Source organism: Myotis myotis, unplaced genomic scaffold (genome assembly GCF_014108235.1).
Source record: "Myotis myotis isolate mMyoMyo1 unplaced genomic scaffold, mMyoMyo1.p scaffold_m19_p_10, whole genome shotgun sequence".
Lineage (NCBI taxonomy): Eukaryota > Metazoa > Chordata > Mammalia > Chiroptera > Vespertilionidae > Myotis > Myotis myotis.
In genome coordinates, this window is record NW_023416314.1 from 55,488,440 (window position 1) to 55,501,096 (window position 12,657).

Genomic DNA, 12,657 nt, shown 5'->3' on the forward strand with positions numbered 1-12,657 from the left:
CGGGAGGGGCCTCCACTGCGCCCCAGGCACCCACCACAATCTGCCGCTGCAGCTTCCGCCCGGGCCCCGCGGCATTGCCCTCCGCTGCGTGGGGGCGGTCCAGCCGGTGCAACCGAGCCGACCCTAAGGCGTCGGGTGGGGATGCTGGCGGCCACGGGAAAGGGACTGAGTGCTTTCTGTAGCTCCCCATTGGGGGGGGGGGGGGGGCCGGGGTTTCCCGAACCAGGTCCCCAGGAAGGAGGGAGGGGAAGCGGTTTACCTACAAATCCCTTCTAGTCTCCAAACTAGACCTTATTTGTAAAGGTGTTTTCCCTGTTTTGATGATAGCCATTGCTTTACACCCGAAGTAAAGTCCCTCTTTTTACCTCCACGGCCACCCCCACCCAGCTGGAGTAGGGCGGCACATCTTCCCACGGATTCCAGGACAGCCAGCCCTGCCACCTGGCTGCGGGGGAGGGAGGGGGGAGGAGGGGGAGGGTCACGCTTCCAAACCAGGCCTAGCTGCGGTGGTTTTTATTGAGAGGGCTTAGAAGAAAACATGAGTCTCCTTTGACTTTGAAAGTGACTAAGAACCAGGTCGGTGTTGAAGATATTTTCCTTTTTATTTCTTTAAAATATGTTCAGAGGAGCTTAACAAATACACTGAGAGCAATCGTAATTTTACCCAGGAATTTCTGTTGTGTCAATAGAGATAAAATAGGAATGCAAATGTTAGACCTCAATTTTTAAGCGAAAGTCCAGGATCCCTCTAACACTGGTTGTAGGGCTGTGAGAATCTAAGTCCCCATACACGCAGGTGGCTACAACACCCTTATCCAAGCAGCACCCCTGTGCGGCAGCCATCGCAGAGCTGTGGCGCTACGAGCCGACCCCCGATTGTTTGGGGGGTAATATTGTGGAATCCACTGCTTGCAGGTTTGGAGAGGCAGCTACGGATGTAGTAGCAGAGAAAGACAGAAACATGAGGGTGATTTAACTCCTTCCCTCGCGCCCACCGCGGCAGCCCCATCCACTCTGCGCCTCGCCTTGGGTGCAGTGGGACGTGTCCTTCCCATGTTTTCCGTAATTAGGGAGAGGCAAACTTCTGTCATCTCCTGCCGCCGGCTTCGGTTTAGTAATCAGACCCACATGAGTCACGCTGAACACGCAGCCCCCCTCCCTCCCGAGTGACAACAGCGGGCCAGCGTACTCACGGCTGTTGTCCCTTTAAAACTCGAATCCATGGGGGTAATGATTTATCAAACTTGTATTATCAAGAAAATGTCAAACGAAGGGCACCTTGCTTTGCACTGACGCAAACCTCGCCTTTCCTAAGGAGATATAGAAAGCGCCTCTCTTGCTGGAGCCGAACCCAGTCTTGTCAATAGCTGGTTTCACTCTCTCTACCTATTCAGTCTGCTGCCGGTGTCAGACATGGTGAGTGTTTGCTTTTTTGTTGTTCTTTTCAGAGAGGGGGCTGCGGGGTTAGGAGGAGCAGATTCGTTTTGAATACTTCTTTTTGAAATGTTCTGTACATTTTGGAAGAAGGAGGGAGGACAGTCGTCACAGCCGTAGTATTTGCACTTGTGAACATCACCTGAGGTCCAAAAGAGGTTTCTGAAGGTATGGAGCTGAGAGGTTGGCGGGTCACCTACCCTGCAGAGTCTTAGCACCTACCCTGCGGATTCTTAGCACTGTCCTCGGTGCTGAAATCAGATGCCCATAGGAGCCTTAGTGGCTCTGGGTCCTAGAGGATGAGATAAGAATGCTTGCTGGAGTCAAGGTACTTAGATTGGTGCAAATTAAGGAGTTCTGCTATGTGCACTTGTGCACGAAGATTTGATGAGTGGTGTGTGGATGAGCTGAAGACAATATGGTTATTCTCACAGTATAATAGTAATTATTGGTACTAATGTTTAGGAAACCTTGAAAGATAATGAGAAGAAAGCGGACGGAAAAACCACCGCTGGTAGTTTTTTAAATTTGAACCTCAATTGGGAGAAATCAAATGAAAATTAGTCATGAGTTTTGGTCCATGAAGGATATCAGACTTCTGTGAATGTATTCTTGGCATGTTCTTTTACATATCTGGGAATCTGGGAGTGAATGTAGATTGTGTAAGATAACAAACGTGGTTACTGTCCAGTGTTTTAAGTGTGGTTTATCATTGTTGTTGGGTTGTTGCTGCTATCCCTGCCTTTGCTACCTGGCGGGCAGGGCTGGATTTTGGATCACTGGGATTCGCACCAACGATTTCGCCTGAAATCCTCGCAGGTGCCAGGGCATCAGCTTTGTGGCCGCAGCTTGTCTATCGCTTATGGGGAGAAAAAAAGAGGCAATGTGCATTGTTGAATGACAAAGGAAATGGGGCGGAAAATTAAAGAATCTTTCTACAATGGCGATGGGGACATGGGCACCCTACAGCCGTGATGTGAAATCCGAAGAGGGTGGAGAGCTCATGGCTGTAGGGCTATTCTCACCCTCCCCTTTACCGCTCCAAAAAACCATTTCTGCCTCTTTTCTCAGTTCCACTCCGTCAGGGAGGAGAACGTTAGCTTCCTTATGTCATCTGGTTATTGAGCAGACAGGCAAATTGAAAAATACTGACTGCAGTTTTTCCTGGAAAAGGAAAGAAAAATCCAGATTTCAATTTGTTCCCTAGATATTGTGTTTGGACCTGAGCTGTGAACATAGCTCTATATGTAGACACAGGTTAATTTCAAAGCTGCCTTGATTTTTTTTTTTTGCACCTATTTCACGTTGTATGTGCAGGATTGCGGTGCTCCCAGGGAAATGAATAAACAACCAGCCAACAGCCTGGAGGCGGCGGTGGTGCTGGGCCACCACGAGGGTTCATGCGCGCCCAGGACCAGCCCGGAGCAGGACCTTCCCGCAGCCTCGGCCACGCCGCCCAGTGTGCCCAGGTCGGCTTCCACCGGCGCCCAAACTTTCCAGTCCCTCGACCCCCGAGCCTGTGAGCCTGAACGCCTGGGGTTGGGGGCTTGCCCGAGACCAAGGCCGCCGGCCCCCTCCGCGGCTCTGCGGGATTTGAGCGAGACTCATGGCGCGCAGGCTGCCCCTTCTGGGGGCGCAGGGCCAGGCAACGCGATGCATTGTAAGATTCCGGCCCTTCGGGGCCCGGAGGAGGATGCGGACGTGAGTGTGGGCAAGGGCACCCTGGAGCGGAACAATACCCCAGCCGTGGGCTGGGTGAATATGAGCCAGAGCACCGTGGTGCTGGGCACGGATGGAATCACGTCTGTGCTGCCTGGCAGCGTGGCGACCACTGCCGCCCAGGTAAGCTGGTCGCTCTCGGCCCGCGCAGTCTCCTGCTCCCCAGGCGCGCGAGGGGAGCGGGCAGTGGCGGGTGCACGTGTGCTGATGCGGAGACTGGTTGGCAGTGTCAGGTAATGGGTGCTGACAGCAGCTTTGGGGCTTCGAAGCTCGCACTGCGCTGGGGTCTCCAGTTCAGGGCAGAAGGGCTGTAGTGATCCTGCCCCGCCCGAGGGATCGACCTTAGGACCTGCCGCTCCCTGTCCCTTCCCAGCCTCAGTGGGAGCAGAAACCGGGCGCAGCCTGATTAAGCAATTGAGGCAGATATATTCCTACCCCCTTACGAAGACACAACCCTCACTTGCCAATAACTGGGTCTTTAATTACTTTTCTTAATTAAAAAAAAGAAGAAAAACCCAGAGGAAATAAATATTCGTTTAAGTTTTGTAGCCTTTTCACTGTGAGTTACCATTTATCACATGAGAACTCATTTGATGAGAGCTGGGTTCACAGGAGCCTGCTGCTGAAAGTTAAGTTTCAGGGGTTTTCCAAAAATAAATTAAAAAAAAAAAATCTGTCATCATAATTTTGTATGGGTCCCCCCACCCTCAATTGTATAAGCTTCGGGCTCCACAAACCTGGAACCAGCTCTGCATTTGATCCTTTATGCTCAACCAGAGGCATGAACACCCCACAGAGCAAACCCCAATCCTGGGTGAAAGATAAACAACTATTCCCCCGGTGGCCCCTTCTCCCACACAGGCTTCGCCTTCTTCCAGTTTCCCCCAGTCTCTCTCCTTCCTCTGATCTCCTCTTCTTTCCTCTGTCCCATTCCACCCGCTTCAGCTCGTCCCCTCCTGCCTTTCCACTATCTCCTCTCCTCCCTGGGCTCAAGGGATAGGCATGTATGCAGTGGTGGGTGCCTAAACCAGAACATCCACCTGGATGATATTTTGGATTTATATAACCCTTCTGTTTGTAGTCACTCTAGTGTTTGTTCTCGTTCGTGTTCTCTCACTCTCTCTCTCTCTCTCTCTCTCTCTCTCTCTCTCTCTGTCTCTCTCTGTCTCTGTCTCTCTCTGTCTCTCTCTCTCTCTCTCTCTCTCTCTCTCTCTCTCTCTCACACACACACACACACACACACACACACACACACACACACACACACACACAAGTTATCCACAGACCCATGCAGCAGCTCAGCTGTTAGAGTAATTAGAAACGAACAGACACTTTGGCTCTTCCACCCTGTCCTTGTTTTTGGGGTCCACTTCTGGAGTGTTCGTCTGTGTGTATTAACTGCCTCTGACAGCATGTGCCCACCAGTGTAACCCCAGATGGAGGCAGAATTTTGTTTCTCGTGTCTTCTTAACCTCCGCACTGCGGCAAAAGCCGCTGGAACTCCCACCCTTCCAGCTCTGGAAGAACGGGAGGTGGGGGTGGGGCTAGTACATGTGGGAAGGAATGTAGGGGGATGCTAAAGATGTTCAGTGTAGATCAAGCCCTGCATTTGCCTATTTTTAGCTCTGCCCATCTTTTTGTTGTTGCCTTTCTGACACCTACCTGCCTTTCTCCCCACCACTTCCTCTCCTCCTGATAGCTGCTTTTTCATCCTCCTCGGCCTGTGGACCAGGGTGGGACATCCTGGGTTGCTAGGATAGAGGTGGAAGGTGACTGAGGAGATGAAAGCCATGCAGGGGCTGGGTCCTAGAAGCTTTATGAGGTGCCTGGTGTCCTGAACATTTTCAGAGTTTTAGTTCAGGTGGCTTTTCTGTTTAGTAGTTAGACATTCCAGAATCATGTATGGCCCCCCCAAAAGCATCTTAGTGTGAGTTTGCAGAGGTGAGCCCCAAAGCTGGAGCTGGAAGGTGCTCAGGGCATAGCTGTTCTAAGCCCTTCATTTTACAGATGGGAACACAGAGGCTCAGATAGAGCAAGTGGCCTGGGGGACTATATAGCTGGCTAATGGTGATATTTAGATCAGAATTCAAGGTGTTAGGTGTCCTATCTCTTGCCATATCCACTTCTCTATTATCCCCCCTTTTTAACCCACACATCTCCCTCCTGCCCATTTCCCTTACCCCCATGCTGAAAGTATCCCCTCCCCTAAATTAACCAACCAGGCAGATTCTGCCTGCAGGCTTTGGCAGAGAAAGGGAGGCAGGGGCTCTGGCTGGCTTCAGGCATTGCAGTTCTCTCTCTGGCCTTAGCACAAGCTCCAGAGGGAGAAAGAGCTGAGGAAAGGGTGTGTTGAGAGGTTTGGGGTGGGGAGGGGTGGGTTGGTTAGGGACCTGCTTGCTGGAGACTCTGGGCATGACATTGGGGGCCTGCTTGCCTAATAAACTCTTGGTCAGGGGTTGGGGATGGAGGGACCTGCTTGCGATCAACCAACTGGTTCAAGGTTTGGGGAAAGCTGCTTGCTGGTGTGTCCTGACTGCAGGATTTGGGCAAGAGGGGCTCAGGGGTTGTTTAAGGTGGATCTCAGATCAGGGCTGGGAGCCTGCTTGCCGAAAGAGTCTCAGTGTAGAGTTGAGGGGTGAGGTTCTTGCTTGTAGGTGCATTCCCTCTTCGGAATTGGGGTCCTGCTTGCTGATGCATCCTCGGTTGAAAAGTGGGGGCCTGCTTGCTGGGAAAGACCCTCAGCAGGGATGGGGGGCTGGAAGGGGACCTGCTTGCTGACCAACCTGGGGCTGTTATCCGACAATGTGCTTTTCCGCCCCCAGGAGGACGAGCAAGGGGATGAGAATAAGGCCCGAGGGAACTGGTCCAGCAAACTGGACTTCATCCTGTCCATGGTGGGGTATGCAGTGGGGCTGGGCAATGTCTGGAGGTTTCCCTACCTGGCCTTCCAGAACGGGGGAGGTATGGCTTTTCCGGTCTTTCCGCCTGTGGCGCTGTGGGGTGGGCACTTGGGGGTTGGGGGAGGGACCCAGAGCCCTAGGATGGGCCCCAAGGGGAGGCTTAGAACAACCTCCTCACACTCCAGCCCCATCCCCTGAGGCAACAGGGCTAAGCCAGAGGGCAAGAGCTTCAGTAACTGTTTCACCCTAGATCCAAGAGGCTTTTACCTGGAGAGAGTTTGGAGAAGAGGTGGGCTCTCGATCCCCCCTGGTTCTGTGGGGAGGGGGGTATGGGTCCTGAGCCAAGTGGGCATTGATGCAGGGAAGTCCAGACTCTGTGTGGTGCTGGACACCAAATTCAGGATGCTTTAAGAGTATGACTTGGAAATCCCAGCCTACATGGGAGACCTTGGGAATGGGCACTTGAGTGGTGCTGAATGCTGACTGCTGGCAAACCAGGTGTGAGCAGAGAGGGGCTAGGAGCTGTGCTCTGAAAACCCTCTCAGAAGTATCCCCACACATACATCCCCTTGGACACCAGCGGCACAGCAAAATCCTTTAGTCAAAGTGGGTTTCCTTTCATTTGCCCTAACTGGGTGGAAGAAATGCTTTTGAAAGACAAGCATTTCTGAAACGGTGAGGACACCAGTGAGCAAGCACCAGCTGCCAGGCCTCTAGGATCTGCTGAACCTCTCTGTGCCCTTGAAGGAGGGACCCTGGCTGGCCCTCTCGATGTTGAGGTGCCCAGGGCCAGTGGCTGCCCCCCTGCTGGTTGTTATAATAGGAATTTGCACCTGGAACTCCCTCCCACAGTTGTTAAACTTGCCTCTCACCCCATCAGGTTAGGCAGCTTAAGTTTTGTTTTGTTCTGTTTTTTTTGTTTGTTTTTTGGGTTTTGTTTTGTTTTGTTTTGTTTTTGTCTCTTGGATGAGCTCCAGGTGGAATTTGGTGCAAAGGGACAATGGACACATACTGCACCACAGGACAATTGAAAGGGAAAAATATGTTAATGCCCCTCCTCCCAATTCCAAATTAGGACAAGTTGACAAGTACTTATGAGGATTACAGAGCATTTGCAATCTGGGTGCCCTGGAAACTAAAAAAATGTGTGGCCACCCAAATAAGGGCACCACAGCCGGGTTTCCAGGTTTCTGCTGTTTTCCTCAGGGAGTCCCTAGACCAGGGTGCAGGAACTGGGGGAAGGAAGGTGCTCTAATAAAGCTTTCAGTGACAGGAAGGGCAGTGGGTACACAGGATCACAAAGGGATGAGTTCCAGTCAAGCCAGTTTGATCATTGAAAGTGCCCTGGCTTTGTTAGCCTGGGATCTGCAAACTGCGGGGCAGCGCACATGCCCAGGTTCCGGAGCTGCTGTGGAGCTGCGCACCCAGCCAGGCCCCGGAGAGCCCCACTTTTCCCGCACTGCGGCTCCCAGCCTCTGAAGCCCTCAGCGTGGGGTGGAGAGCTCACCGCCTCCTTCCTAGGAGCAGAAGAGGATTGCACAAACCACATCATGACCCCTAATTTTACTCCTCCGCAGCCCAGTGCTGCTGCCTGCCACCAAGCCTTCCTAGCCTGGAGAGTCTCTCGGTGATCCCCCCCCCACCCCCCACCCGTGACAGGAAAGTTCTCTCCTCCAGACAGGAAGTTGGGAGGAGGGTGAACAGAAAGAGTGCCCTAGGAAAGATCAGCTTAATTCCATTGGGCACAGTGTTCTGGGCTCTGTCACCACTAGTCCTGGAATTGGCCTGACCCATATTGCAGCGCTTCCTGGCCCAAACCTTTTCAGAGAACATGGCTATTCCCCAAGCCTTCAAAAACCCCCCACAGAATCTTCCAAGGGAAAGAAAGCCATAGTCTAGATGAGATACCCACATAAATATTGTCAAGTGCTCAGGGCCTGGGGGGAGAGACAAGGGAGACTTCTTGGAGGAGGAGGTATTTGAGTTGACCTTGAGGAATGGAAGGGACTTCTTATGTGGAGAGGGAAGTTGAGAAGTCTGTAATGGCTGCGGTGGTGGGAGAGGAATGGGTGCCTGGCCACCTGTCTGTCAAAGCAGGCCCCCTTGGCTGGTAGAAGGTGTGCAGGTAACCAGGTAACTTGGGTTGTAAGTCAAGGAGGGCTCCCAAAGTCTCGCTTCCCAAATGTTAAGTCCTTGGAGGGTGGGGGTGCTGTAGAGATGATGAGATTTCACCAAATCTGACTCCAGCAATGAGTCAAAGGCATGGGCTTGTGGAACACAGGAAGAACTTAATTTTGGGACACGGAAGTACTAAAATTAAAAAAAAAAAAAGACTAAAACCCAGCCAGCACACAATCCTAGCAGCTCATCCAGTGGGGGTTGAGAAAAGGAGTATGTTTGCAGGGAACCCTTGTGTTTTTTATAAGCGTGAAATGTCTTCAATGTCCCTGGGTGCCTGTGGTTGAGCGGGACCATCAAAAGCTTCTGTAAAGGAAAGGGAAAGTGGGCCCATGCCCAGCCTTGGCCTCCCAGGGCTCTCACTCCCATTCTCTCTTCCCAAGGTGCTTTCCTCATCCCCTACCTGATGATGCTGGCTCTGGCTGGGTTGCCCATCTTCTTCTTAGAAGTGTCGCTGGGTCAGTTTGCCAGCCAGGGGCCAGTGTCCGTGTGGAAGGCCATCCCAGCCCTGCAAGGTGAGTCCCCCTGCCTCTCAGCCCCCTCAGACTCACATTGCTCCCTCCAGCCACAGGGAGGGAGACCTGCTTTGGTGATCAGTAGAACTCACTCCTTCCTTCTTTATTTGATCAACTTCACCTCTGGGTCTCACTAAAGTATGACCCATGACCACTTCTGGCACGTTCCCTTCCTGGCAGAATGCCTCGATGCCCTTTGTAAACACACAGGTCACCACTATTAGTGTATCCCTCTGTACAAGAGAACCAAGACCTGTCCCCACCCAGACCCACTGTAAGAAATCCGTAGGATTTGGGATGAAATAAATCCCTGGAAATTTTGCTTCCACAGGCTGTGGCATTGCAATGCTGATCATCTCCGTCCTAATAGCCATATACTACAACGTGATTATTTGCTACACACTTTTCTACCTGTTTGCCTCCTTTGTGGCTGTTCTGCCCTGGGGCTCCTGCAACAACCCTTGGAACACGCCAGACTGCAAAGATAAAACCAGACTTTTATTAGGTAAGTTTGGATATACCTACATTAGGTGAAGTACTCATTCATTCATTCATTCAATGAAGATTAATTGAGCACATATTGTGTTTGCCTGCCTTATGCTAGGTGCTGGGGGCACAGAGATTTAAAAAAACAACACCAACTATACTTAATTCTAATATTTAAGGAGCTCACGGCCCAGAAAGGGGTCATAAAATTTTTGTGTGCTCAGGAATAGCTGGAGTGTTTGTTTTAAAAAAAATGCAGATTTGCAGGCTCACCAGAGTCTGATTTATTAGATTTGGGGTAGGGAGGGTTGGGAAATTTGCATTTTAGCGAGGTCCCCAGGTGACTCCTATGCATAGTACAATTTGAAAAGCAATGAGGTCCTCGAGTCTGGGGGAGGGGTACAAGTGATTCTGGGTCTACACTTTACAAAATACTGCTCATATGAGAACAGGCACTTCAACTAAAGCCCTTGGTAGAAATGTGCACAATGTAATAGTAGAAGAGAGGAATTCTGCCTGGGAGACAAGGGAGTGTTTCTTGGGGTTTCAGACCTGAAATCCACGGGCACATGAGGACTTGGGAGAAGTGTCAGCTTGTTGGGTCAAGGGCGAGTCGTAAATGTGAGGAGACACAGGCTGGTTCGTGGGCAAGGCTTCTTGGTCCATAAAACATCCCAGCCCCAAGGACACGTGTATCTGTGTCACGTAACTTCTCTCCTCTGAGTCTGAGTTTCCCTCATTTGCAAAATAGAAACAGCAAAATGTCCTTCATCCTGCTCACCTCATGGGATTGCTGCAAGGAGAAAAGAAATGAAAGGATATGATGATGGCAGCTGGGAAAAAAAGTATGAAACTCTACAAATGGAAGGTGCTAATTCTATCAGTCACCTTCCAAGGCTCTGGTCCTTTTAACAGGCCCCATATGCAAGTGGTGTCTTCTCCCCAGGCGATCTGTCATTTCCCTTAAGCTGGGCTGTGCTGAGGGCAGAATCCTGTGATCTCTACAGACTGGCTCTTATTGCTGGCCCCCAAATCAGCTCTTTTGCCTTGGCAGAACTTGGACATTATTTAACCCTTGGGGTGTGTTTAAGAGAGAAAGGTGTGTCCTTCCCTCCCACCCCCCAGAGACAGGCACATACAGTCATTCACACTGGAGTATTTTCACACACATGATCACGTACATACTTACCTGACCAAGTTCCCCTGGCAGAGGCTTTGAGTAAGACTGGAGAAGAGTTAAAACTAGGGACACATGCCCATAGTTCAAACCCTGTGCACCTGGATGTGCTCAGGAATGGGGATGGGGATTTGTGGCAGCTCCCAGGTGTGGGGCTCACTAGTGGTATGAGCAGGAGTAAGTGTCTCTTAGATTCTCTGGGTCTCAGTGTTCTCATCTATGTAATCTCCATGTTGACAAATTCTTAGGTTTGAGCAGTGGTTTTCTACCCAAGCTGCTGCATATCAGCTGCATACATACTGTGTACCAGGCATGACTCCAGGTGTTTGGGATATACCAATAAATAAAATTCACCCGGGGAACTAACAAATTGAACCGTCACTAGTATCCATGCCAGACCAATGGATTCAGATAATCTGGGGATGGAGCCTAGGAGTCTTTATTGTTAAGGTTCCCCCGGTACACCCAAGGGTAGGAGGCACTAGGGTGCAGTTTGCCCACATCCTGGTGGTCACCTCTGCAAAGCTGCTGTAGAGAGAACCCCACTGGGCAGCTGTCCCCAGATTCACAACTGAAAGCCACCTGCCAGATGGCTCTCTGAAGATGGTGGCCATGGTAGGCAAAGGGCATCTCCCAGGATGTGGGGCCTGGAATGGAGAAATACCTCTCGACATCATGCCAGAGCCCAGCTTGTTCACTCCAGATTGTGCCAGGGAGAAGAGTTGCTTTTCAGGGAAGTGCCTGCTGGAGGAGGGCTGCTGCCTTGATTCAGGGTCTGTGGGAGCTTCCCTGGGGACTTCCTTCAGGGACCATGTGGGTCATAGTGATCAGTGCCTGCAGCTGTCCCCCGGGAGGGATAGTAGTTCAGCAACACCATTCTCTTCTACTAACAACATCCACCAGTATTTGTGCGGCACCTTAACACTTAATAATAATACCCAGCATCACTTACTACATGCCAAGAGCCATGTTAAACCCTTTTACTCATATTACCAGTGTTAACATGAACAATAAACCAACATATGGCTTGCAATATTATTTTCACTTTACAGGTGATAAAAACTGGAGCTCAAGGTCATAGAGATAGCTCTGTGGTAGATCTGGGATTTGAACCCAAGTACCCTCCTCCCAAGACTCTGGTCCTAACTATCATGCTAAATGCTTCCCAATCTACAAAGTAGCTTCATAAATGATGGCCCTGCTATTCCTAATAAGTGCCCAAGAGTTCCAAGGGGCAGGTAACATGACCTCTGTTTTGCAGGTGAGAAAGTGGACTCAAAGGCTCAGAGAGTGGGAGTGTCAGGCTGTGAGTCACAAGGTACAGCCAGCAATAGGGTTTGGGTCTCATGACTCCTGATTATCTGCTCAGCCAGGGTCCCCGAAGAGTCCCAGCAGGTTCTACTCCCTCAGTCCTGCAGGGTGACCTCAGCCCAGGTGTTCCCTAACTATTTGTGGCTGAGGTTGGGATAAAAAGGAAGCTTGTCTGAGTCAGAGACACAGTTAAGGACTATACATGATTGTTCATTGCAGCCACATTTCCAGTCTTGGAAAAATATCAGAAACACACATGTGATAAAAATTCAGTAATTACTGGATAATTCCATGGTTCCAATAAATTATAGTGCATCTATACGATGAAGTTTTCTATAGTCATTAAAAATGAATATTCATAAAATATGGAGAAATCCTCACCATATTGTGTTAAATGTAAAAACAAGATATAGACTTATAGTGTACTTTTATTATTCTTAAGAGAATATGCATGGATAGAAGACATATAGGAAGATGATACACAATCTTTTCACTGGCAATTTGGGGCCATTCTTTTCTACATTATCTGTTATGGACATGTATTTATTTTATAGTTCTGTATGTGTATGCATGTGTTTTGTTATTTTTTTAAAGCAAGCAGAGCACATAGACTAGGCCGGGCACGTGAATGGTACCTCTGGGTTTGTGGAGTTTCCAGTCTGGCTCACAGTACCCAGGAAGCTTTAAAGGCAGAGTAAAGACACTGCACAGCTAAGCTCCTAGTGGACTGGTACAAACCAGAAAAGCTATGCAAGCTCTCAACAGAGAGACAATGGACATTTCTCTCTCTGGGAACGTACAGACAGGCTGGGCAGATCTTATTTTTAAATATTTTCATTTGTTTGTTAAAAAGCAAATGTGTGTGTGTGTGCACGAGCATCCCCTCTCTGTTCTTTGTTCTCTACACACGTGCATGTTCCCTTACGGGGGCCAGGCG

At 50.2% G+C, this 12,657-nt stretch overlaps 1 protein-coding gene across 1 annotated transcript in view; it reads left to right on the forward strand.

Annotated features, from left to right (window-relative positions):
• The first annotated feature begins 2,380 nt into the window (after positions 1 to 2,380).
• SLC6A5 (solute carrier family 6 member 5) overlaps positions 2,381 to 12,657 on the forward strand; it is a 42,378-nt gene continuing 32,101 nt past the window's right edge. The window contains exons 1-5 of the mRNA XM_036326889.1: positions 2,381 to 2,443; positions 2,752 to 3,276; positions 5,976 to 6,114; positions 8,615 to 8,746; positions 9,078 to 9,251. Coding sequence (XP_036182782.1) covers positions 2,381 to 2,443; positions 2,752 to 3,276; positions 5,976 to 6,114; positions 8,615 to 8,746; positions 9,078 to 9,251 — 1,033 coding nt within the window. The remainder of the gene's footprint in view (positions 2,444 to 2,751; positions 3,277 to 5,975; positions 6,115 to 8,614; positions 8,747 to 9,077; positions 9,252 to 12,657) is intronic.